Source organism: Triplophysa rosa, linkage group LG7 (assembly GCF_024868665.1).
Source record: "Triplophysa rosa linkage group LG7, Trosa_1v2, whole genome shotgun sequence".
Lineage (NCBI taxonomy): Eukaryota > Metazoa > Chordata > Actinopteri > Cypriniformes > Nemacheilidae > Triplophysa > Triplophysa rosa.
The window spans coordinates 3,681,620-3,709,573 of record NC_079896.1 but is presented as its reverse complement, the minus strand read 5'-3'; the positions used below and the strand labels follow the sequence as shown (position 1 = coordinate 3,709,573).

General features: G+C 38.3%; 1 protein-coding gene across 2 annotated transcripts; it reads left to right on the top strand.

The window, feature by feature from the left end:
• Nucleotides 1–100: 100 nt before the first annotated feature.
• Nucleotides 101–27,942, top strand: gnas (GNAS complex locus). 2 transcript variants are annotated; one of them, XM_057338244.1, is made up of 12 exons: nt 101–755; nt 9,496–9,568; nt 10,284–10,338; nt 10,433–10,552; nt 15,869–15,966; nt 24,556–24,610; nt 24,731–24,804; nt 25,014–25,072; nt 25,822–25,942; nt 26,280–26,410; nt 26,506–26,573; nt 26,751–27,942. In XM_057338244.1, the coding sequence occupies exons 1-12, from the start codon at nt 521–523 to the stop codon at nt 26,895–26,897; spliced, it is 1,236 nt and encodes a 411-aa protein (XP_057194227.1). In that variant the 5' UTR covers nt 101–520; the 3' UTR covers nt 26,898–27,942. The 2 variants fall into 2 exon arrangements, with proteins under 2 accessions (XP_057194227.1, XP_057194228.1); XM_057338245.1 differs by lacking the exon at nt 101–755 and adding an exon at nt 6,107–7,473 and having other exon boundaries at nt 26,751–27,940.
• Nucleotides 27,943–27,954: the final 12 nt, after the last annotated feature.

Below are 27,954 nucleotides of genomic sequence, written 5' to 3'. Positions count from 1 at the left end.
CATCATGCGCATAAGAAGGGTGTTTAAACTGCATGAGCAGTTACGTAAACAGATGACAAAACTGTAAATTGTGATGGCAGTTTTCCACGTGACGTCACTGGATGACCTCCCCGTGTGGCTTGTGAAATTTAACGCGTTGTGTAAGAGTTAAGACAGCAAGCTGGTCTCAGACCAGCACCGAGCAGCGCCCCGGCGGACAATGAGAGACTTTCAATCGGTCCACGCACATATGAGCAGAAACAACGGAGCAAGAATAACAAACATTGGATAAAGTGCGCCGTGTGTGTCAGGTCAAAGATCACGCTCGTCCACGCGTGTCGTGCAGGGAAGATCAGAGCCTGCGGGGAAAATTCGATGAGGCAAACTGACACCTCTTGAAAGGCTGAGCGATAAGACGGTAAGAGATAGCGAGTCTTACTCCACCTGACCCGGATAGCTCATCGTTATGGAGTTGTTATCCTATGAGACTTTTCCGTTCGGATGTTAAATTACTGAAGGCTCTTATATCCCAACATCGGCCATGGGGATGTGTCACAGCTTTAGACTGAGGTTATCACAGTCTGCCATCACGTACACCGGAGGACGGACCGGTGCGAATCCCGGGATCGATCCCGAGTCGGGTCATTCGGATCGGCAGCGACGGGTGGAGGAGAGCGCGCGGATCAAAGCGGAGAAAAAGCGAAGCCGCAACATTGACGACAGCCTGAAAGCGGAGAAGAGGGAATATAAACAAACGCACAGGCTTCTCTTGTTAGGTAAGTGTCTTGTCACTGTACAGTAGTTTAGTAGAGGCAGATGCATCCCATTTGAAGTTTGTTCTGGCCAGTCCAATGCCAAGAAGTTACCATAGTAACCATAGCTTAACCGCAGGCAAAATCACACTATATCATCCATTGTTTTATATTCATCAATATGGAATCTCCTTTTAACAGTGTAAGACCTCCCACATGAAAAATGACTGTACTGTAGTATACTTGTAAGAATTAGTACACTACTTCAGTTTGAAGAACTAGTACAGTGAATACTGTAGTATACTTTAGTATTTACTAGCAAATTTAGCAACTAGTACACTTAGTTCGTGTGTACTACAGTATTGTGTTATATACTAAATTGATGAACTAGTAAATACTGTAGTACTTTACTGTGGACATTTTTCACGTTTCGGGGTTTCTCAGCAGCTGATGACGTCATAGTTGGGTAAATTTCTATAACGGGGAAGGGGAGACTACCACAAATATATTTTGTGTATTCTCATTTGCTCAAATAGCAAAAGAAAAACTCAAGGATAGTGTTTTCACTACATTCAACAAAATAAAAAATAGAGAGTCTGATGACGGCAGTCAAAAGAGAGAGTGATGTCAAATTTACCGCGACTTCCATAGACACCCTGCATTAGCGTTAACTATTTTTTTGTAATTTGATGCAAAGGTATATAATACAAAGTATAGTGTTATACGTACATACGTTTAAAAAAAGTGAAAATCTAATAAACTTTGGAGGATTTACGATGCTGATGACCTTTGAACACGTCATCAGAGGCTTGTGAAAAAGGTCCATTGAATTTAACTGCAGTATAATCAATTCTAAAATATACAGTCTTCTTCAAAAAGGGTTTTTAGGCTTTTTTCGAATAGTTTGTTTTCTTTATTTTCTCCCTCTTATTATTATTTTTGTTGTAACTTTAATTGTGGTACAATCCTACTTCATGATCTATCCTGAAGTTACAATATTAAGGTGACAGCAGGTGTCAAATGTAACTCGGTGTTATAAAAATGAACATTTCTGTAAATAAGCTTTGATGAACTTAGTTGTGTTCTCAATATGATAGCAATATCTTTGCATAAACTACAGTTATAAATGTACATTTTGTAGGGTAGATAATTACGAGTTTATCCTTTTTAAGATTGTCCATCGCTAGGAACTAAAATCAGATTAAAACCTGGTGTCCAATTGTGTGTCATGAGTAAGAATGAAAGCATCTGGTCATGATCTTATCTGTCAAGAAAACGGGCATTACTTGTTTTATGGAAAATGGAAGTGAAAAAATGTCCTGTTCATTTCTTTAGACGTCACGTCATACTATTTACGTACATATTTATAATATATAATAGCTGCCTTTATTTAGACTAAAATGTAAATTAATCAACAGTAATGTGTGCTAGAATATTCTGTGTTGCACAAAACTATGTAAATACATTCCTGAAAAGCAAAGTCATGCACAGTTTATCTCCACCTCTAATGAACAAGCTCCTAAAGATCTTCATTGCTACTTAAAAATGACAAGAAATTGTGCAACAGCAGGGTTGGAACGTACAGGAATAGTTCATCCTCATGCCATCCCAGATGTACTGTATATGGCTTCCTTTTTTCAGCTTAACAGAAACAGATAGTTTCAAAATGTCAAGCACCTTTTATAACCCACTTATGTCCATGTATAGGTCCCAACTTTCTGAAGCCTCATAAAGAATCCATCATTAAAATATATCAAAACAACTTAAAAGTTAATAAAAATCTCATGAAGAATGATATATTTTGAAAAACAATTAATATTTTGAGCTTATTTATCAGAACTGAAACTATAAACAAACCATGAGAGCAATACATTAATACATGAAGTTTAATTAACATTAAAATATGTTAATAACTAAATCACATTGGGAGATGAAATGTACTATGAAAACTAGTCCTGAGACACGCCAGAAACAATGAGATTTAAACAAACATTTTCTCGTAAACACTGATCGCTTCCCTTCAGAAGACGCAAGTGACATTAGTATATGGACATAAAGTGACAAATATTTTTATTAAAATGATGAGATTTTAACTCCCTTTAACTCTGCAGGACTGTAGCCCTCCAGGAATGCAAGCAAGTTGTTAAATGTTATAATTATTTCAAGGTAGAATGTAATCGAGGCCTTTAGATCAGAATACATACTCTCTTGTTAAAAGTGTACATTTCAAACAATTATAATGTCGAGTCTGAACTTACTGAATTCCTGGATCGCCCCTTTGGCCTTTCTGACAGTTTTGAAAGTGGTTTTACATAAGGCCTCATATGCTTCTACCTTTTTAAGAAGAGTTTCTTTTTTATAAGGGCAGCCCTTCGAAACAATTGAAGAAACTGTTTAAGCTCTGTGACCAAAATACTTCAGTCATGTGGGTGCTTAGTTCAAAAACAGATGACACACACACATGCAAAGCTGGTTATTGCAACCTTTGTAGTTTAAGAAACTTTCTCCGTCTCCGTATAGTGTCTGCGTGCAGTATAGTGTGTGTTTGTTTGAGAAAGAAGTGTGGTTATGAGTTTTATTCATAGAATATCATTTTTCTGTTTGCTTTTTGGGCATGATTATCATTTGTCAATTTAATGCAGAATCCTCCACAATGAGAATATGTGTAGCTCGGTTTGGCTCACTGTGTCTTCTTTATGTGGCCGTTAGGCTGTTTTCTTTGTTCTTTAAGCTGGATCTCATTGCTCACAGCTGCGAGCCCACAAGCGTCCCATTTTACGGATTAGTTTAAGTAATTGCATGTTGTGATTGCTCACTTAAACGCAATCACTTCCTCTCATAAGAAATAAAATATTGCATGAAATCAGATGGAGTGAGACCATAAGGAGTCTACTGTTGATCGTGCAGCTTTTTGCCTCCATCTAAATGCTCGCCATGACAAGGAATTCAACACATACCACATCCAGTTTTTAATAGATTTGCCTGTTGGCTACACAAAACTTATGACATGGACCAAAATTTGATAAAAAGGTTTCATTTGCAAACTTCTCGATGTCACATTGACTGTCACTACCGACAACAGCCTATTTGTTGGGGTGTGGCTATCTTACCATATCAGTTCATGTAGATTATATGACAATAGAGAACGCCTCTAATTTCTGGAATTCCCGTCTTATGTTATATGAGATTGCACCTTAAAAAAAACATATACCGTATATATCCAGGTTTGAAATCTTCGGTTTTGTTTCCCTCCCGTTTTGTAATTATTCACAACATGTACACAGGAAACATAAATTAAAACTAAATACTAAATTATTTATAGGCAACAGATCTTGATGATGCAAATATGACGTGAACAAAATTGCTCATGCAATAAGTACCCAAAACTACCACAAACTACCATTACTAACTACCAGCGAACACAGGAAATCCCATGAACAATAATTTCATTAACTTTTCACTGGTAATGTGACCTTTAGAATATTTCCTCGCAAACTCTCAGGACATCACAGAGTGCAAGACAGTGGTTCAAATGATCCTCATTTAAACGCGGTGGAATCCCCCTTTGTAATGTCATTGAAGGATTACAAAACCTTGCTAAATTGGCTTGTGTACAAAGTTCTGGATGCACATGGCTTAGTGTTCAAAGTTCTGGATGCACATGGTTTAGTGTTCAGTTTGGGACCAAAAATCTTATCTAATATTGTAGAATGCTGCCACCTTCTGGTAGTACATCATAGTGCAGCATACAAACCCCCAGGGCATCCCAACCTGTGATTTATGCACACTTTTCACACTTAAAGGTGACAATTTGTCACCAAAAAGATGTCAATTTTAATTGCATTCATTGTTTCAGTGTTAGACCAAATTAAAAAGTAGTGTGTTTGGGCTATCCATTAAACAAGACCAGGAAGATGATTTGTGTAGTGAACTTTGCGGTCATTTTCAGGTTTGAGCTTCTGCAATTCACTTTTAAAACAAACTGAATCGAGAACCAGACTTCACTTTAGTTCCAAATAGAACTGTTTAGTCTGTGTCCCGTAACATCAAACAAAGATTAAAGGATCGTAAAATAGACCACAGCGAGTCAAAAAATAGCTCCACGCAACATCACTTTCCATTTCGGTCACTGTCTTTCACAAGTTTATCTTTTATTTGTTGACATCACAGTAACTCGGTCCAAGTGCCATGATCTCTCATCCTAGAAGTTCTGTATTTAGATTATTTGGTTTACTCTCGGTATCATCATGTCACTATTTTAAACCTTTTGTTTAAAACTATACAAATAAATATGATTTATATTTATGATTAAAATGAACGAGTCAAAGTTAATGTTACAATATTTGTCAATTTGTGTATGTTTGGTTGTAGGATGTAATTGTAACTGAAACTAAATAATAATTATTTAGAAAAGGACAATAGAACCAATGTCAGAAATTCTTTTTAAAAAATTAACATTCGCAGAATACAAAAAATAGTATCTTAAAAGCAAACTGCCTTCATATGACTGGAAATAACAATTAGATAATCACAAAATACTTTCAATAGGACCCACTGGTTTACAAAATAGAAATTCTAAATATTGATGGAGGTTGGAAAGCTAATGTTAGGCTGCAATTATTAACAGCACTTTAAGCATTCCGCTGAACATAAGTGTGGGACTTTTTTATACTTTTAGCTGGTGAATCATCTCGATATGTTTGCTATGTTTTACCTGCGGTTGCCAAAGGGGCACATATCATTAAGGTGTCTCTCGATCGTACATACATTTTAAAGTGCTTGGACTTGTAAAATATTTATTAGGAAGAATCCAATACTACTTTGTTTTTACATTTCCACAGCAATTATTAATATTGAAATGTTCCCTTCTGCTAAATTGGCAGTTTATTTCCACAGTAATAGTGGTAGTTTTAATTAAAGCCCACTTTAGTATACTGAAATGTCTGAGGTGTTCATCCTCGGACTCAAAAGATGACCTTGCCTTCAGTATTGAACCAACTGCTGCTACAATGATACATTTGAGACGAATCCACATCAAGAACGTTTGAACGATTCCCTTGTTTCTAGCCTCTGATCGATTCAGATTAGGCTCATCGTCGTTTTACGTGTGAAACGTGTTACTTTACCCATGAAGAAGAACTAACCAGGCAAGCTTTTCTAGTACACTAGACAAAGTCTAGACTGCGTGTTGCCTACTGGTTGAAGCCCGCAGATGCGTTTAACGCGAAGTGCACAGCGATGATGCAGATAACGTTAGTCACAGATTAATCGGGTCGAATCGCGAACTTTACCGCGTATGAATCATGTCTTCAAAGAGGGCGCCTTTTCTCCGCAGAATCTCCGCTTGCTGACGTTTTCTGGCTGTCATGTGATTACTCAGGGTTCAATGAGAGCTGTTTGCCCCACCCATCTCTTCAACGCTATCTATCTCAATGTAGAATTCACAGAGAAAAGGAAATAATCTCTAAAAATACTCCCTCGAAAGGGATTCATCCACGACTATCGGGGAGGCAACGCGTTCCGTCCGTAGGGAAATCGTTGTCATCGTGGTATCGGATTTATCTCGATTTATCCCAATGCACATGTATAGCCGATCTACCACCCGAATTCAAGAAGGATACAAAGCGTAGCTTGACAGCGGACTCGGACTGCGATAGCCGGTAAAACGTCGACGGATTTTCCCGAAACGGTCGCATTTGCATCTGCGGTCGAACCGCAAGGACCTCAGCTCGCGACAACGCGAAGCCACGGATGTGAGGAGAAATTCAAATTACGGAGAAGACGGCAAAGGGCCTCTTTTGATTTGGACGAGCCGAAAAAAAAGCGACCATCAGTCACCGTAACCAGAACAGGAGGGAAAATAACGTCTGTCTTCGGGGGATTTTTCTCTTTTTGAAGCATCGGCGCTGTATTTTTCTAAGACAACGTCGTTTCATAACGGAGTTAAAAGGTTCACGTCGGCCACGGCGCAGGGCGGAATGATCCACATGCCGTCATTTTGGTGGAAATATTTATTTTTTTAATTTGCTGCCACCCTTTCTATCTCGTTCTGCCCGTCTCGAATTCGGCATCGACAAACCGAAATTAATCGCGTCTCGTGGAGCTGTTGATGATTTTAAAAGGAGCGGTGGACAGAATCGTTATTTCAGGAAAGCGACCATGGATTCGCGACGGGAAATTTGCTAAAGCGCGTTTGGATTCCTGCTTCTCGGAAAAGCCCGTAACGAAATCGTTCATGTAACGTCGAAGGCTTCGCTGGATGCACGTTCACGCGCGGATAGCGTTTGGCGAAATCTCTTTTTTTTATAGCAGCAAACGCTCGACGGGACTCGGCCGTCTGTAGGCCGGCCTAGGGTTTTCACCACCACCTCAAGCCCTCCCGTTCTAATAGCTTTCATATTTCCCATCGCTCCCACCGGCAAGAACGACCCTAACCATCTCTTAATCCAGGAGAGTGATGTGCATACGAATATAAATGTCCCGATTTTCCATCAAAGTGTTTTGATCGGAGGCCAAATCGAGGAATTTGGACAATTTATTCACACGGTATACTCACCTCCCCCCACCACCCCACCCCAAAACTTTTCTTGGGTTTTTGGGAAAATGGGTTGTTTGGGCAACAGTAAGACTGAGGACCAGAGAAATGAGGAGAAGGCCCAGAGGGAAGCAAACAAAAAGATAGAGAAACAGCTTCAGAAAGACAAACAGATCTACAGGGCGACCCATCGACTACTACTGTTAGGTAGGTTGGGCTGTAAACCGCTGCAAATACTTCCCTGCTGGACGTTGTGTTGTGATGGTGTCTAAAGCACAATTCGTAGACGATTTTGTTGCGAATGTTCTGCGATTTTACACGCACTTCATTGGGATTCATGTGCTGTGGGGTTTGACAGCAAGGGCTCAGGTTATGACCGTCTAGTTTGCATAATACTCCGCTAAAATCTCACCGTTGGTTTATGATAAACAGGTTTGGCGTTATGGAAATATTTGGGTTTACCTGATTTGATACGTCACGGCCCAACAAGTGACCACGTCCATTCATTTGAATCACGCTATCTCGCAACACTCACAATCACAAACAGTCCTACCAGACACGTTTCTTTACATAGCTTTGTGTTATTGGATTGGTCTTTGGTCTAGATTTACTTGCTAGTGTGCTCATCTTTATAGCTGCTCTTGGGAAATGTCATTCACAAGCATCTTTTAGGGAATTTTAGCATGTTTTGGCCTATATATTTTTTTAGACTTTTGCTCATAAACAGTGTGCTGTGTGTATGAGGCCACTTTTATCCAATCTTTATCTCTTTTCTACTTATTTATACATGTGCCTGTGACCTATCAGGGACTCTTTACCATAACACTTTTATTGGTTTGGCATCCCAAAAAATGGTACCATAAACTTGAATGGAACATTTCGGTTCAATCCTGAATTTCTAGTCTTTAAATTGGAAACTGATGAGAAGTTTTGTTCGTATTTTTCTTATATTTTCCACTGCCCTGAGCCCAAAAGTAGGCATTTCACAGCATGCCATGAATTTGTTTTAACTCTAGTTTGATGTCATTTAGTGTCTTAGAAACTGGTTTCACTATCTAATACAAACCAGTTCTCTCTGACAGCCTGTTTGCTTAGTATAGTTAAAAATGCGTTGCAAATCAAAGTGTTGTTTTTAAGCGTAGCGTAACGTTTGAAATCATACTCTTTGGTATTAAAGGAAGCAAATGGTACATATCTAAATGGTTCCAGAGTCATAATATATGATTTAGGCACGTGTACAAGTATAATAATTGGAGCACAAAAGTGGAATTCCTGTATGCAAACCCAATTGAATTATTACAATTGGGTTTGAAATGTCCCTTTCAATTGAAGTCAGAGGTGCATACGTTTGGTTGTATGCCCAAACAAAACTGAAATGGTTAAAAATTCTACACTATGACACAAAGAGAAATACTAAGCAGTTAATACACTGTAACACAATAAGCCTTATTTAACACAATTGAACCCTGGTAACAAAGTGTGTGTCGAGATAAAGAGGTTTTCCTCATACTTCTGGAATTGGGGTCTAAATGTGAGGTGTTTCTCAGTTTTTATGTTCCTGTAGATGGTACCTTACAGCCAGCGGGACTGAGTTAACCCTTCATATTTTTAAAACTAGGAAACTCGGATGCTAACTTTGATCATAAATTGAATCATTCAGTTTTGTGAATGTTTGGGGAATCTGGCTCTGTGAGACTTCAGATGGTGTTGTGTATGTGTACGGTGAATGAAATGATCTTGATGCTATTTTGATTTAGTTTGCAATCTCAAGTTGGTGTTTACTTATAAGTGCATTAATGGTGACATTGGAGCGTATCAACATCCGACGCATATCAGAATGAGCATGCAAAGTGTCTTTGTGAAGATCGTGTGAAAATTAAATTCATATTAAATATGGAAGCAACAGTTGCTTTTTTTATTTTGATTGTAGAATAGGATGGTTACTGTTAAATCTCAAATTGATGACAAGCTTTCCAGTTATGAGTTTTCAGGAAAATTATGGAGGTTATAGATAAAAACTTCATTTACAAGTTTTGTTTCAATGTCACCGAGCGGTCAGACCATTTTTCCTTTTATCGTGCACAGATTTCTGCTGGGGCTGCATGTTCAGTTTGCCATTTAAAAGAAATGCTACTGTGAAATCTAATTAATTATTCCTGTTGAATCAGGTGATATCCGACTCCCCCCACATCCCTTGTGATTTATATCTTTCTTCTGCTCGTCTCTCAGGGGCTGGAGAATCGGGGAAAAGCACCATCGTCAAACAGATGCGCATTTTACATGTCAATGGCTTCAATGCTGAGTAAGTATAAGTTTCGCATCTATGTGTTTTGTTAATGTTGCCAAATGCGAACCAAACTACATTTTCTTCCTTAGACATTATCTGTTAGCATAGCATACAGTAAATTATGATTTGGAGTAAAATGCTGTTTTTTTTTGCAATCATCACAACTTTTGGCGTGAACACTTTTTAGCTGAAATGTATTTTAGCCTCAAATTCTACGTTTCAGTATTTATCCCGGTCATTTTGTTGTTCTTTTTATATAGTAGTGGTACCTTTCCTACAGTTCTTTGGGCATGTTATTTATTTTACTGTTGTGATTTGTTATATGTATTTATTTAAGTAACTCAACTGAGTATTAAATAGAAATCGAGTGCTTTGTATAGCTTCCTAAAGGAAGTTCGATAATAGTGCGTAGTTTATGGTACTATTCTTTCTGTTATATATTCCTAAGTTAAATTATGTTTCAATATGTTGTATTTAGCATTTTGTAAGTGGCTTTTTTTAGAAATATTACAAAAATATTGACTAGCAGGTTTAGCTTTAGGTCACAAGGAATGCAAAGCTAACACGTTTATTTGTACGATTGCAAAACTGTTATTCATTCATGTGGACTTCTTTTCTAAAGTTAATGTGATGAATGGGTTGATGTTACTTCTAAAGTTACAACTAAATTATTACCCTCTTTATTATAAAAATGAAGTGAATGCTAAACGGTGAAGCGCTTTTTTTACAGAGAGAAAAAACAGAAAATTCAGGACATCAAGAATAATATAAAAGAAGCTATAGAGGTAAGTTTTTGTAGCAATGTAAACATCCACTATGTATATTATGAACATTTTTATTATTAATACTAACATTGTGACTGTCTTTGCTTTTCTTTAGACTATTGTGTCAGCAATGTCCGCGTTGGTACCTCCGGTTCAGTTAGCCTGTCAAGCAAATCGGTTTCGAATCGATTACATCCTCAATTTAGTCAATCAGAAGGACTTTGAGTTTACATCGGTGAGTAAAATGGTATTCAGTCACTCCATCACCCCTGTTTTTGTTTCCATTAGCGTTTCATCTACCATTTCAGTTGGACATGAATAATAAACTTACAAATAATGTTTGATAAGTGTACATACTCTTAAAAATAAATATTTAAGAGATCCCAGATGATCATTTTCTTAACCCAGCTGCTCTTACCTACACAATGAAAGTGATGGGTGACTGTGGGTGCTTCCAGTCCCCTTCGTTTTAACTGTATATAAAAGAGCATATTGGAGATTTTGCTGGTTTTGTGTTCCACAAAGGATGGGAAGAGTCATGTGTTTGGAAAGATACGAGAGTGGGTAAATGATATCAGAAATGTCATAACATACGACATACACCAGACGTTTGATCTGAAGATGCTACAGGTGTTGTGGGATTCTGAATAAATGCAAAGAATGTTCACGCGAGGCTAAACCACAAGTTTTCCCATGTGTTTGCTTTTTCTCATGTGCTTCGCGCAATTAAAATTAGCAGCTATTCTTTGCTTGGGGACAACACAGGTGAATTGAAAGTGCGCCCCACCTGAGGGAGATGTGGGTGTGCGGTTGTGTGACACTATGGTATAATGGTGTGGCATTCATTACCACTGATTACCTGTAATAACCTCTAAACTCTCCCTGAGGAGAGGCCTCACCTGAGCCACACACCTTGACACCCAGGACCTCCCTGCTCCCTCATCACCCAGACAGGTGCTCTGACCCACACCCGTGGGCCGTGGCTAAGATTTAATTACAGGTGACTTGAACCTGGTGACCCTGTGAGCTTAAAAACAGAGAAGTCGTAGTTTTTTCACGTGGAGTATTCAGTAGTGGATCGGTGGATAGATATTACTTAACAGTATTAAATCATGAATACAGTGATTTGGAATTGTTTTGTGTTTACTACAAATCTGATGAACTTGATAATTGTTTAGGAGGATTTTGTGATTTTATATATGTTTTGGACGGGTCTCAAAAAGACTGGAAGTTGGAGGGATTGGATTTGTTGTCGCCTTTACAGTGAAACATCAGAATTGAGTGGATGAGGTTTACAACAAAGAAGATACTGCCCAACCCGCTCTCGCTCCGTACGTCCCTCAGTGGCCCCAGGGCCCGATGGGAACCAGTCTAACTGGTTGATTGTGTGACTGAAAAGAGACGAGAATAAAACAGGCAAAAGTAATTATTGACATTTATAACGTAGCCATGTCACTTTAGGATATAAAGTAGCCTACTTTGTGAATGAGCCTTAGGTTTTTACAGAGTATATTATTAAACCATGTGCTGCTTGTTAGCTGTGAAGCTTGGAGGAAACTGGTGAAAGGACAGATGTCAACGAGATAAAAGAAAGTGCACACACGACAAGCCTGAGCGTTACCCTACACCTGAAACACCGCACACCAAATATTGGCAGGTTTAGTTGTTTTAAATAGCCTCATACTGTCATGGTCAAGTTATTTACAAAACACTATTGTACTCACGGTGTTTACGTCATGGTGCCAAAATACTGCTGGCACATGTTCTGTATAGTACAGTTTCAGTAGTAATGAAGCATTCCGTGAGTGTTATTTGATGTTGTGTGTAATGAAGTACAATAAAAGTTAAACGCCATTTCTACATAGAGACATGTGTTTTAATAAAGTAGAAAATCTGCGGTGAGCGTAACAAAAAAGCTTCTGCAGAAGCCACATTGTGTTTTTAACTTTCAACAAAACAACACTTCCCATAACTCTGTGTGCAGTGTTGAAATTCCTCTCAGAGCTGGTCGGTTTGGTTCTTTCATGAAGCATTTTGAAATCCCAATGAATATATAAAAAGGTGTGCAGTCACTGGCTTCTTTTTCTTGATTTTGCATGTCATTTATGACCGATTTTAAAGAGTAAATATTACAATATCCTTAAAATTACATTTCATGCCGTGTGTAATGTTGTTGTGTGTGAATGAAAGCTGTCTGCCAAGTTCTAAAGCCGAAAGTGAACGAATAACAAAGTTATTGGGAGAAAAGGAGTCAACTCTGAATCACACGAACGAGTCGTCTGTGGTTCTAATTTCAGTTCCGGGACGGATTTGGGTCACTCCATGTAAAGCCCACCTACCTTCCATTTGCACTCCATAAACCAATTTAGGACCTTAAAAATCACAAAATATTTACTCTTTAAAGTTAAAAAAGAATTTGAGATTTCAAAAAATGTAATAAATTAAGGCCAACCCTTATCTCATCTTCCTATTTGGCAAAACATGTATGAAGTCAAGCACTCCCACTTTTGTGCATATATATTTTGACAATATAATCAGTTTTTGAAACTGAATTTCGAAGTCATATTATTTTTGCTTGTATAGTGGCATATGTAAGACATCATACCACACAATAAACAGTTGATTATTACTACATAAAAACTACTTTATACATTTTTTGGATAAAATTGGCTTGTGTAGTGGTGCTTCTTTCAGATGAGCCGAGCCAGTGTGAGCACTGCCATATCCAAACACACGAACAACGATCAAGCGAGCATAAGTTCTGCTCCAACATTCTCTTACGCACCCTGTGAACCAGCCAGTTGTCCTCATGCCACCCTAACGCTACATGTTAACAGCTTTACAAGGGAAGATGCTTTTATCTGTCATATTAGCTTGTAAGTTTGTCATTCATGCTTCATTGTCTGTCGTGCAGTACATCACTTTGTTTTAACTTTATAAATGTCTACTGCTAAAGTGTAGAGCATTTATTCAGCCATGTGTTATACTTAAAGCGGAGGTAACACACACAGTTTCTGCCAATCTCATATTAATCTTGAGTACCTATAGAGTAGTATGGCATACTTCATATCTTCGAAGAGTATTTAGTTTGATCACATCAAACTAAAGAACGATTACAGCACTGCACCTCATCGTACTGGACATCACAGCAGTACGATTATTTCCGAAAACAGTCGACCTCCTGAAGGCGTGCAGTGCAATGGGCGGAACTAAAGCATGAGCACACAATACATCATCACATTATCCCAGCATAAGTGTTGATTTAAAATAAGTTTGTGTTTACATAATGCACGTACCCGCCGATTGCCAACAAAACAACATATGACTCAGTTTCACTTACCGCGTGCGGTTCATGTCCGGCATTTTTTAGCGCTGGGACTGCTTCATCTATCTGTTTCAAACGATCTGCAAATCCAGCGTTATATCCAACGTTTATATAACGTTCATCACCAAAATGCCGTGAACAAACAAACACAGCTGAACTTTCGTAACGAACGAAGCACATTGATGGCCGTGCTTTTTCTCTCGCTGGTTAACGCGTGGACATGCTTGTCCGGGAGAATTGTCCAATAAGGGACTAAGAACCCTTGTTACGAAATGGGAATTCATGTTCGGAAAAAAAATTACGAAATCTGTACGAAGTGTACCGAGCGCAGAAATACTACGTCATGGGTCCAACTCGTTTTTTGACAAGTTGACCATGTTTAGCATAAGAAGCCATCGTGTTTAACAGTGTAAAGATGTCAGAATGCATGAAATAGCTTGTTACCCCACCTTTAAGATAAAGGGACTGGTTTGCCTTTTAGGTGAAAATCTTTATTCAGACTTTTTTGTCTTTGAAGACTTGTGATTCATTTACCCACTGGAGCTCTGGAGTATTGTTGAAACAATATTTTTCGCCTGTTAGAAAATATTCAATGTATTAATATTGGTGTTTGCTCTTAAATTACTTTTCTTCTCTGTTTTGAGAAATACCATTTCAACCAAACAACCAGGGCAGCAGCCACTTTTAGAAATGGGTGATTCTGTCCCCCACACTATTTTTGACCCACCGCCTATATTTCAGCCTGTGTTCTCTGGTTTGTTACTTAGATTTGAGTTAAGTAACGTTCAGCCAATCACAAGTCGAATCATCTCTTGGGCGTGTCTGCCAAGGGCTTCAAATCTACTGATGGGAGTTGCGCTCGTGATTTCTTTCATTCACTTCTTTGCTCTTTTGGCGGTTTTGGGGTAGGCTATGCGCCCCAGAAAAAGCAGAGGATGATTACGTCCTTTTCTCAAACACACACTGTATGTTTGTGTTAAGTCACGATAACACAAATTTACACGTTATGATTTGAAGTGATGCGAACGATGCGACGTGACAAGAACGAGGCATGTGACGTGTCACATCACGCCGAGTGTGTTATATTCTCTCCTACTTGTAAGTCGCTTACTCGCTTTGGATGAAAGCGTCTGTTAAATGAGTAAATGCATAACTGATTATTGGATTCTGTTGACTTTTGTCGCGCCGCTCACGTCCAGAATGGAATTATCCTTAATTCCCACTAAAGAAAAGTTGTTTTGCGCCGAATACTCATCATGTATTATCATACTTTATCATATTTAGTACTTTAATTCATTACGTTATGTTCTTAACTTTAACCGGTCTGTAGAAAAGGCAAGCTGTCACGTCACTGACAGAGAGAGGGGAGGACAGTAACTCAACCTCTCCAGAATGTAAACAGGTGAGATTTGACTATTGACGAGGCACTGTTTTCTTAATTGTGACTACTTGCCAATGTTTAAGGAATTATTTCATTTTATGTTCAAATTGTTAAATAAAATTGGTTATATGGTAAAGGCAGTGTGTTCCAATAGTGTTTACTGGACTATTTGCCATCATGGCATTTTCGCAAAATTGCTATTAGGGTGCTCTAAAATGCCAACTGGTATTCTATATAGAATTTATTATAGGAACATGTACATTATGTGCATAATTTGTTTGGCCTTTGAGGGTCACATCACCTGACAGCTGTCCCCCCACTTAAATGGCTGCTACGCCCCTGCAAACAACACAAAGTTTGTGTTCATAATATATGTCTGTGTACTGTGCATATTCATTTTGTATTTATAAACACACACACATACATGTATACATATTTAGGAAATATTTACATGTATTTATATATATTTACCAATAATTTAAATTACATACAAATGTTTGTTAATGTTTATATTTGATATTGTTCTTAAATATTTGCATGTATGTTTGTTTTTATAAATACAAAATGAATATGCACAGTACGCAGATATATATCATGTAAACGCAAACCTTTAATCTGGATGTGATTAATCGCGATTAATTGTTTGACAGCCCAAGTTCGAATGCTAAAAATCCCTCAAATACGCAGTGATTGTTAAGATCATGATGATTATAGTTTATACAGGCTAATATGCTCTTAGATAGCATGTAAAGACATCTATACCCGGCCAAACTACAGAGGCGATTGGTTTACATTTTGATGACGAGTTAATGGTTTGCCGTCTTTTATACTTTTCTTCCCAACAGGAGTTTTATGAACACACGAAGACCCTGTGGCAGGATGATGGAGTGAGAGCTTGTTTTGAAAGATCCAATGAGTACCAGCTGATCGACTGTGCACAGTAGTGAGTATTCTGTTAAACACACACATACTGTTAACTTAAATATCTCTTTCTCAGTCATTTGTGCATGTACATTACAGTACAAAATTATAACGCAACTGTTCTTTATTAGTATGAAGTGGAAAATAATCAAATGCAGTGAAATAACACAAATGATTAGAAAAATCAAGCAAAATCAAACAGCCTAGTGACTTTCACTGTAATAGTTAATATACGCTATCTGTTCTAATGTTTCTAAAAAAATATTTATTTTTAAAACTGCAATCTGTACTTTTTGCCTCTACTGTTCGTATATCGCCATCTCTGTTTAAAACGTAAAATTTGCTTTGTGTACTTATCTTTATGTAGGTTGAAGAACAACGGACGTTTCCCGGCAGCTTAAGCGATAAAACATTAAGTGAATAATATTAACCTATTAATATTAGGGCTGTCAAACGATTAATCGTGATTAATCGCATCTAGAATAAAAGTCTGTGTTTACATAATGTATGTCTGTGTACTGTGCATATTCATTTTGTATTCATTTCGTGATTAATCGTTTGACAGCCCTAATTAATATTTAATATTATTAAAGAAATGAATAATAATTAAGGACATGGACTGTTTAAGTATTTGCCTAATAACTGATTTTAGTTTTTTACAGATAGTTTACAGATTAAGAAACTCAAACATATTTGTTTACTAAACAAATCATCAAGTACTTAAAATCGAAACCCCCCCCACAAATTTAGTGTTTAAACATTTGACTAATAGTGTACATGCACAACTTTCATGACTTCTACATACTCGTGGCTTCAAACATTGAAAACTGTTTAGATTGAACTTTATAAAAATGTTGTATCATGGTGCAATACTTGGTATTCGAAAGCGAGTCATTTTGTCCAGACTGATGATGCGTGGCAGGAAAATCGTTGGTCAGATCGGTCGTGTGCATAGACTGGGACTAAAGTTTGTCTCACTTTATAGTATGTATAGCATATATCTGTCTGATTTATACATTTGCGAGATGACAGGAAACAATGCAGGAATGTGAAAAAGAGATTGGACGGATCGATGGTTGAAAACGAAATGAAGATGACGTTTGAGGGTTAGCTTCAAATTCAAAGAGTTCCTGCATTGCGGTGTGTGTGTGCATGTTCGTACGACTGTGTCCCGTCCTCTCTTACAGCCACTGGTGGTTGTTGTGGATCAGACGCTGGGCTGAGCCGTTTCGACCGGAAGTGGCCCCCCCGCCCCTCCCCGCTGCACGCTTATGTAAACGTAGAGCAGAGAGAGAGAGAGAGGGCTATTTTTAACTTGCGCGCACGAGAATGAGACCGTTTGAGAGAGAGGGAATCCGCAAATAATGCATCTCTCCTCTGAATGGGAAAAATTAGCTTAAAGTGATAAAGGGCGGCCACTCGCAAGTGTTCAGAAGGCCACTTGCAACCTTCCGAATGCAATGAGAGACTGAGAGGAACGACAGCAAGGTTTTTAGCCTGCACACGCACGTTTAACTAGAGACGAGCGGCTGATGCTCGCTAGTACCGTTATGAGCTCATTATTCATCCTCGGTGTTTTCAAGGCTCTTCCTGTCACATGGCCAGGTGTCCATATTGAGTGTGTTTGTGTTTGCATTCATCTTTGTTTCTGAGCCGCAGCAGTTCTGTGGGCTCAATAACGTTATCATTGACGTCGGGGTGAACAAAAGCATCTACGCAAAGCGAGAAAAGAACGCTGTTTGTTTTTGTTCATCCCGTAACTTTTTCTTCTCTCCTGACCAGCTCTTCCTGTTTCTGCCCGTCGAGTAACTGCAGTGACAGAAAATGGCTGAGATGGTCGTAATGTGAAGAATGATTACATGGCTTTCAGAGGAGAACTTTTCTGTTTTTGTAAACTAAAAAGCATTGCATTTTGTGCCGTTTGTTTCATAAATCCAGTGGACAGATAAAGTGTTAAAAAAAACTACAAATGTGTGACCAGCCACGGAAAAAATAAAGAGACCATTTCAGAGGCCGTTTTTCTGATTTGTCTATTTGTAGATACGTGTTTAGGTCAAATTAACAATGTTGTTTCATTCTGTGAACTACTAACAATATTACTCCCAAATTTCAAATAAAAATACTGTTTCTATTTGCGCTTATTTGCATAAAACAAAAACAAAAACCGGAGAAACGGATAAAAAAAACAGAAAAGATGCTCTTTATTTTTTCAGACCTCAAATACTGCAACGAAGAAAGTTCATGTTTGCTTTTAAAGTCCCCGTGAACCAGAAGTTGCGATCGTCTTTACTTCCTTATTCTGACACATCTCCGAGTGAAAAGGAATTTCGAATGAGAAAATTTGTGGGTGTGGCTTGATTTTTCACTGAGTATTAATTGGATGTATAAAAACAGCGTTGCATTCTGAAATGATACTGGCAGCAGACTGACAGTTGAAGGGGAGGATTGTTTTTTTAACAGATGCTATTAAAGGGGTCATATGACATTGCTAAAATGAATATTATCGATTGTTTTAGATGTAATGCAATGTGTAAACACGATTTAAGGTTCAAAAACGCTGCATTTTCCACATACCGTGCATGTTTGTATCTCCTCTTTGCCCCGCCTCTCTGAAACGCGTGGATGTTTTACAAAGCTCATGGCTCTGAAAAGCGAGGTGTGCTATGATTGACCAGTTAACCAGTGCGTAGTGATTGGTGGAATACTGCAAGCATGTGAGGGAAATGTAACGCCTCTTACCAGATTTGGAACAGATTCCAAAGCAATTGCACTGACAGGTACGCCCACCTTACTTGCGAATACATTTGGGCGGTCTTAGTCAAGTCATACCACCAACTGACGTGGATTTGTGGGGGTGTGGTTACACGAGGCGTTTCAAACAGGTCTGGGTGAGCATTCGCTTTTAGATGGAATGCATCTTTTGTTCCGACGCTTTTGCAATTTTACGTGTCTCATACATGCATGGGCAACTTATAACACACCAAAGACGCAGAAAAACACGTGTTCGCGCCATATGACCCCTTTAATTATAAACGCTGCAATATTTCATGAAAAAATAGGTATTGTCATTTTTTATTTCACTGGGACTTACAACAGTAAAATTTGTAGCCTATTTAGGAAAAGTCAACAATTATTTTTTTATGTGATAACTTGGGATTGGTGTCTTGTCATGCTGTCTTTTTGGCATTACAACAAAATCTACTTGAGGACTTGTTGCACGATATTTTTAATATGACGCTGTTCTGGGCAATAGGTCGGTAGCAACATTCTTTGTTCAAGGAAGAAGCATTTACATTTATGCATTTAGCAGATGTCTTTATCCAAGATCGTATACCATAGTAATCAGTTGGATTTCTGTGTATCTGTGAACTAGAGAAATGCTGTGTTCCTGCTTCTTTCAGAAATGTGTCAAGAAGTTGTGCTTTTTTCAGGCAATTCTGTGTAATAAATACTACATGACAAAAATACATGCTGCGAGTTTTATCAATTTTCGAAAACCAAAGAAACATTGCGTGTGTAATGCATGTGTAAAACTGGACAATATTTTCAATAAGCTTTCCACATTTATAGAAAAATGTGTAGGTAATGCATACAATTTGGTGATATTATATAAGACATTTCTGTATTTTGGTTGACCAGAGAAATGCCTTCGTGCTTGTTCACGTTTCATCTTGCGCGTTGAGAGAAAAGAAAATTCCTAAATCGTCCGCCATGTTTCTTTCCCGAGCCTGCTCTCTCTCTCTTTCTCCCCCTCCCTGTTTTGCGAAACCAGACCTGTTTTTTCTCAATCTTTTTTTCCCTCTCTCTTTTTGACTGGCCCTTCTTTACCTCTCTCTCTCTCTCGCTCGCGCGCACACTCTTTTCTTTTTCTCTTTCTGTCTGTCTCTCCCTCTCTCTGGCCTCTCTCCAGTCACACAAGATTTGGAGCTGATAGTCTATTTATAGCGCCTGTGGTTCTGTCGCTATGACAACCGAGCTGGAGGCCAGGGCGCCAGGGAGCTATTTTTGGAGCGCCGCTGTAATGTCAGACACAGCCTTCTCTATTTTCTTTCTCTTCCACCGTTCCCTCTTTCCTTTTTTCTGCCGTTCCCTTACCGCCATTGCCAACTTGCAGAAGTGCGTGCATTCGCGCACAAGACAGAGAACATACATCAGAGGCTATCGATACAATTGTCGTTAAAGTAGCATATTTGCAGAGGTGAAAGGAGTTAGCTTTGTTTTTTACAATGCAGCAGTAAGAGAAACCTTGTTTACGAAGATTGTATGATGTTGGACGTTTGTAATTCACCGCATTCTTTTCTTTGAGATGGGAACAATAAAACTATTGCAATCGATGCAGCTATGTTTTTTCAACAATAAACTTTTGTTGTTGAACGCGACAGTGTTTCTGAAAAGACTTGCTGATAGATCCCTGTACCGTGCCACGCACACACGCCGTCCGCTTTGAGACTAAACAGTGTTTGTCGTATTGGCCGCAGAAACTGATTAATCCACACTCTTAATACTCGACTGTTAACTAGATGAGCCGTAACATTAACCAGATTAGTAAGCGATGAGGATATTATCAGCTTTACTCTGCAAATACACCATCGGCAAACGGCTCATTCTGCTATTTGTTGGCAGAGCTTTATTTTGCATGATTGCATTGCTAAAATTATGATTTATCGAAATCAATTGTTGTTTTTAGAGAAAAACAAGTTACTAAATATTTTGTTTGGTTTAATATCTATTTACTATTTTTATTAGATATTTAAAAAAAAAAACGAATTACTGTGGTCTATTATGGAAAAACAAATGTTTTTCAAGTTTTAACAGTCAGTTGTTTAGCTGCAAGGACATTACGTTTTCACTTCGACCTTTAATAGAAAAACATCGGTGATCGATAATGCGTATCTTTTTATATTTAATAATAGAGCTCAATTTAAGCTCATGTCTTCGTAAATTAAAAAAAATCTTTTTTTGTCTAAAGTGCAGACTTCTGGAAATATTTTTTGCCTTGTTCTAAATGGTGAATTTACTGTGTGCTTTCTCAGGTGGAGGAACATATTTGGTTTTTAAGAGGTCTGAATATTTCTGTGACCTTTAAAATAATCTAGCAATACATTAAATATTGTTAGTAATACAGTATGTTGGAGTGTTTGTTTGGAAACCATAGAACAGCTGTTTGGCTCGAACACACAGTCTGTGTGATAAATTCCACAGTTTTTGTTCGGCCCGAAACCCTTTTTGAAAGCGCAAGTTATTAAAATCAAACAGATATCCCCAGATCTGTCAGATCACTGTCAGTACTTTATACAATAAAAGTTTGAAACTTTTGCAGATATGCATTGACAAAAATATAGCTCTAAATAAGGATTATTATTAATAATAATTCCATTGTGTTATCAAACCAAGATCTTATACCTAAAAGTAGATTTATCTAGATATTAATATGTATTTTAATATTGTTGTTTTAGATGATCCTTAAAAGACAACCTTTACATTTTATTTGTAGGATTAATTTAGTTGTTGGGACAAGACATTTTTGAGTTAGTTATCTTTGCTTTGTGTAGATGAGTTGGCTTTTTTTGACATGTTAAAGGGAGTCAAACAGAAATGCAGTTTGGTCCAAGTCATATGATTCATGTGATGGTTTGTGTGTGTGACCAGACGTAGTGTTTAAATTTTTTTTTTCGTTTATTGAAGTTGCTGTAGTGTCTAATCACATTGAGCTGCGTGCAAAGAACAGCTCAGATGTAGCGTTGAATTAAGTCACCATGAATTTGAATGTCCTTCCTTTTTGTGCTTTTCTAATCAAAACTCCAATCCACGTTGCAGCGTTTGAAGCGTTGCTACTGTTGACAGAGGTCGACGCAACTAGAATTTCACGTTCTCGAACTTCCTGCCGTGCGGGTGTTTGAATTCTAGAATTCCACTCGAGTTGGTTTTGGATTTGCAATGCAGGCCTAAATATACCGCGTCGCAGCTATAGCCGTCTCTTCTGCTTGGCATTACGACAGCGGAGGCTATATGCGTTCTGTACCCAGAGGGGCATGCGTTGTATCATGTCTGACCAGCGGACCGGGCTATTGTTGGAATCCTTCTATTATTAGAAAGAAAGGCAATAATTGAGATATGGTGTCTGTGGTCACAACACAACTGCTGTTTGTCTGTCTATCTGTCCATCTGCATTGCTCCTTTAGTTATTTTGTCTCCAGTCTGTCTAATCCATTGTTTGCCTGCTCTTTTATTTCTCAGTTTCTGCCGCCTCTTCCATGTCATGCGCCGTAGTTCAGCACTTTCATTTGTATGGCCTGCTGTATGTGTCGCATGCACACGTTCGTGCGTGCACATACACCCACACTGGTGCAGTTTCAGGCCCATACGGCTGCGTGTGGGACCTACAGCCTTGCCGTCACATTTCAACCCTCTGTGTCACATTCCTGTCTAACTTGGAAGGGGGTGCACGGGTGCGTCTGATTCCTCTCGCTTTCTCCGATTTCAGCGCAGAAAAATGGATGGGATTCGTAGGGAATTTAACAATAATTGTTTTGATTCCAATTTCACCTAACAATTCTGGATATGTCATTTCCTTAAGGTTTTAGTTTTTTTAAAAGAAGGTGACTTTTAGTTTGTAATTAGAAATTATTTTTTAAATTTTATTAGAAAAACCTGACTCCAATCGTTGTAGTATTTGCGTAATACTACATAGTATTGTAGTATTTCAATACAGTGTTCTTTTTTGCAGACGTTTGAGTACTACGAAGTTTGTCATCAGCAGGCGGAGTCTAAGGACTTTTCTGCATTTTTTTGCGTGTTGGTTTTGAGATTAAAATGTTAGTGTTTTCAATCATGTTGAACAGAGCAAGAAATTCTGCAACCTTTTAACAGGAATAATAATAAAAGAATAAGTGATAACTCTTTAGGACTTTAAACAATTCTTAATAAAACATTTTTTGGCAGTATGTTAATAATAAAAAAAAATGTGTAAAAACTCCTGAGAAATAAACCAGTGTAATGACAATCACATGACAAAAACACATTTTTAAATCGTTTTTAGGACACATGGCTGGGTATCGTTCATTTTAAGTTGTGGCTCCATGAATAATAACTATGATTAAATTAGTCAGCAATTGAGTCATTATTTCAGCCTTATTCAAGGCAATCATTTCCTGTCGTTTTGAACAATTTTTTATAAACATCTGGCTCATGATTCAACAGTTACGCTTTGTTGTTGTGTGTAACACAAGATATTTTTTCGCAATGCCATCTTGTCCTTTAATCATTTTCAATTTACATGGTAAACAAGAAGTTTTGCCATTGACAGTCTTCTGCTACTGAATCTAGAGTGAAGAGTATTTTAGTACGATGTTCAGATTCATGGGCAGCAGAATGCAGAAGCACTGTTAATACGTTTTTTGGAGACTGTTGAGAATCGAATAAGGTTTATCTGTTCCCAACCCTACAAATTAACACGCAGAGGTTGTAAATAAAAATAATGTAAACGACATGCGCTCAAATTCCGGCGAAATCAGCTGATTTTTCTGCTCAAGCGTGTGCAAATTCCATAAAGACGTGCTTATAAGCTGCAATTTCTGCATGTGCTTTTTTCAAACGAGATGTCTGCATGGACAAGGATCCAGGAGCCGAGTTTCAGCCATCCCACCATCTTGTTCCTCCTGCGCGTTCGCGGCCGTTTCTCTGGATAGCAGCCTGACTAAGACAACAATTCTCGCCCTCCCTCCCTCTGTTTTGCCCTCTCTTTCCCTCTATGTTGCCTCTCACTAGAGCCGATCCATTGACTAGAGCAGCAGCGTCTGACTGGGCGCTCTGATCACTATGACTCAGAACCCTGCCTGCTTTGATCTCCAGCACAAACATGCGCCACCTGCTGGCTCGCTTTGCGGCTCCAGTGTCAGCTGTCTTTTTTTCTGCCATTGTAGGCTGTGCGGTGATTTAAAATGTATGTGGAAGTTACGTCGAGAGGCGTGTGAATGAAGAACTGCTGCATTGGAAATTAAACCGACACATTTGTATTGTACTATTGTTTTATATATTACAATGAAATATAATGTGTTAACACAAGTTACATGATTACTTCTGTTTACACAGGAATGTTATGATTTAGACAGTGGTACTATTTGAGTGCTGTTATATGACTATTACAAAACATACAGTGGTTATGTGTGCTGACTAATAGGAGAACGTTTCGTATGCTATAATCGTAATAAAGCATTAACCTAGCATTGTACTGGGGCTAGACCAAAATATTAGTCATTTTGTATTGCATTGTTTGTTTTTAGTCGTTATTTGTATAACAACATTCTATGACAAACTTATTTATATGTTCACTATATTCCTGTAATTTAAATATTTTACAAATGAAAAGTCCTTTTTTTAGAACTTGGTGGTAAAAGCTAAGATTATTTCTATTAACTTGCATCTGAAAAAAAAACGTACATAATTAAAGTTAAAAACAACACATTTATAAACAAATAGTTATGACTCCTTTCTGCTTAGATGAGCCATATTTAGTCACCGTAATGTCATTTAAATATCTTCCTGTGCACTGTGTATGCCACCCAAATCTATTGATTATTAATAAAATGTTTATTTCTGTATTTCCTTGTAGTTTCCTGGACAGGATTGACACTGTAAAACAGAGCGACTACACTCCTACTGATCAGGTATGTGGGTTGTAAATATGCACACACAAGAAACAAACGCGGCAATCTTCACTCCGTTCTTGTTTTTTTGTATGTGTTTAACATTTTTTAATTTTGCCGCCATTCTGTTTTCCCTTTCAGGACTTGCTCCGATGCAGAGTTTTGACTTCAGGAATCTTTGAGACAAGATTCCAAGTGGACAAAGTCAATTTTCAGTGAGTTGGCGGTCATAATATTTTCTAACAGCCTTTATGTAACTCTTTAGATTCTTGTACTAAGACAAACTATTATATACTAATAAATAAAGCTCAATTAGGATATATCATGTCTTTGGGCTTTTGAGTGATTTACATTTACATTTAGTCATTTAGCAGACGCTTTTATCCAAGTATTATCCGAGTGATGGGTTTCTGTTCTCTTGCAGTATGTTTGATGTTGGAGGACAGAGGGACGAACGCAGAAAATGGATCCAGTGTTTCAACGGTAATTGTCTTCATTAAAATGAATAAGTGGTCGTCCGATATGCAGTCCGAAGGACTGATGCTGTATCTAGAGCAGTGTTGGGTGTAACTAGTTACGAAGTAATTAGTTACTGTAATTTAATTACTTTTCCCTTGTAAAAAGTAAAGTAAGGGATTACTCTTATTTTTTCTGTAATTTAATTAGTTACTTCTGATGTAATTAAACTAAATACTTTGTGTAATATGTGTGTGTGCAGAAGAGGAATTGACATCAAAATTCAAAGTCTAACTTTAAAATCTGTGCTTTAATGTATAATTCTCACATTTGTAATTAATAATAATACTTTATGTAGTTTAATATTATTTATTTGAATGAATTAAAAGAGCCGTTTCATGTCTATCCTTGAATCACTTAACTCATCAAGGTTGATGTAGGATATAGAAAGTAATTAGTAATAAGTAACTAAATACTTTTTGAAGAGAGTAACTTGTACAGTAATCTAATTACATTATCCAATGTGTAATTAGTAACTAGTAATTAATTACTTTTTCAGAGTAACTTACCCAACACTGATCTAGAGTGTGGGGTGGCCGATTTTATCCTGATATATAATACTTGATACAATACTGATGGTAAATGACCAAGTTAAACTGAGTTTCTGAATTGAAAATATATAAGATGACATGCAGGAAAAGTAATCGTTCACAAAAAGCATTTTGATTTCATGCCAGCAAATTGCTGCCGTCAAAACTCTTTCTCTGTGGCTACAGATGTGACCGCCATCATTTTCGTGGTAGCCAGCAGCAGTTATAACATGGTGCTCAGAGAGGACAATCAGACCAACAGACTCCAGGAGGCACTAAACCTCTTTAAGAACATCTGGAATAATAGGTAACCTCATACACCCTCACACTATTTATTTACAGCTCTGTGGAAAAAGGCGCATGTGCACAGGCATATCTTTACAATGTGACATCGCCAACTACTGGCCTGGCATGCATAATGCAGCACTTTTAGCCATTTTCGTGGATCTATGTGAACAGGGATCGTTTTGACAACGTGTGTACATTAAGCTTTTCAAAAGTGCAATGATATGTAAACATACCCTTAAACTCAACTACAATGTGAGAATACCTTTGCTACACCTTTCCCTTTCGCATTTGGGTCTCAACGTTTATGTGGGCAAGCATAATTGTTTCTTTTGTTTTTGTCTTACCTTATTTTCCAGGTGGCTTCGAACCATATCTGTCATTCTGTTCCTAAACAAGCAAGACCTGCTGGCTGAGAAGGTCCTGGCGGGAAAATCAAAAATCGAGGATTACTTCCCAGAGTTCGCACGCTACACCACACCAGATGATGGTCAGTAAACGTGATTACAGAATACAGATCCGAACCGACTACCTAATAAACTGTTCTTGTGTGCTAATCCAAAATTGCACCTGTCTGTCTAACAGCAACCCCGGAGCCTGGAGAAGATCCGCGAGTTACGAGAGCAAAATATTTTATCCGAGACGAGTTCCTGGTGAGTCCGATCTTTCTGTGGTACCAAAAGCATTAAGGAAAATGCATTACGCAAGGCCCAAACCTGGCAATAACTACATAACCATATTTCCTATCAACCATGAAACTATTGTGCATTTTTACAAAATGCTTAGTGTCGCGTGAGTTTGAAGATTGATGGGGTTTTTTGTCCTTGCAGAGGATCAGTACAGCGAGTGGAGACGGTCGGCACTACTGCTACCCCCACTTCACCTGCGCCGTGGATACGGAAAACATCCGCCGAGTGTTTAACGACTGCAGAGACATCATCCAGCGCATGCACCTACGGCAGTACGAACTCTTGTGATCGCAGCAGTGACAACGGGACGCAAACTTGCCACCTGAACTTTCTTTAGGCCCCCTGCCCTACATCATGCCCCAATATCAAACCACGAACCTTCAGACTGATGAGTCCCCACCTCTTACACCACATACACACACATGCACAGTATATATATAAGTATATGTATATATACATATATATATATATATATAAATAAACACAAACACATGGCCTTTCTCCATCCTGAGTGACTGTGGGCGGGGCAAGGGCACGCACTGTGTTACTGATGAAAGCAAATGGCTGTGATATCTGGCAAAAAAAAACTTGTTAACGCAGCCAAGGACTACCGATGTTACGAATAACGAATAAAGAGAGAGTGGAAAATAAAACACGTGAGAGGGAGGGGAGGGAGAAAAGTATATAAAAAAAACTGTCCAGCACTGCTGGAACTCAACTCACACTTTAAAGGGTCTGCTCAGGACGAGTAAGCCATTTCGTACACATGCAGACACATAATGCGTCCTGCTAAACTCCTGACCCGCAATCCTATGTATGTTACACGTCGAGCTGTCTTCTTTCTGATCATATGCCTAACACACATTACTTATATTGATGCGCACGCACAAAGCATACACACACACGCTGTTATCCTCCATCGTTTTTGGTCCTGTTGAACGTTTAGTGCCTATGTGAGACTGGCGTGTCCCCCCTCTCCTATTCCAAAACCCCCAACCCACCCCCATAGGTGGACAGACACACCCTTGGAGGAGAGCAGAAGAATTTCGATGGACTGATAAAAAAAGAATGTAGAGTAAAAAAAAATCTTTTTCCACCAAAAAAACAACAACGTGAAAAGGAGGGTTTGGATGGGTTACTGCCCCGGGTTGCTTTGCGTGTGAAGCGGAGAATGACTTTGAACACAAGACCCATCACATGACTCGCTTCTCGAGATGCATCGCAGGGGATGCGAGCGCATGCAATGCTAGATTCATGCAGAACAGTGAACTAAATGCAGTGCATAAAAATCCAAACTATATATATATATATATATAGATATTTATATATATGTGTGTGTGTATAG

What these genes read in the sequence shown, in the direction of transcription:
- gnas (XM_057338244.1), top strand. Translation starts at nt 521, where the DNA reads ATGGGGATGTGTCACAGCTTTAGACTGAGGTTATCACAGTCTGCCATC. An exon ending in AGGACTTTGAGTTTACATCG is followed by an intron (nt 10,553 to 15,868) that starts GTGAGTAAAATG and finishes TCTTCCCAACAG; the next exon opens with GAGTTTTATGAACACACGAA. An exon ending in CTACACCACACCAGATGATG is followed by an intron (nt 26,411 to 26,505) that starts GTCAGTAAACGT and finishes TCTGTCTAACAG; the next exon opens with CAACCCCGGAGCCTGGAGAA.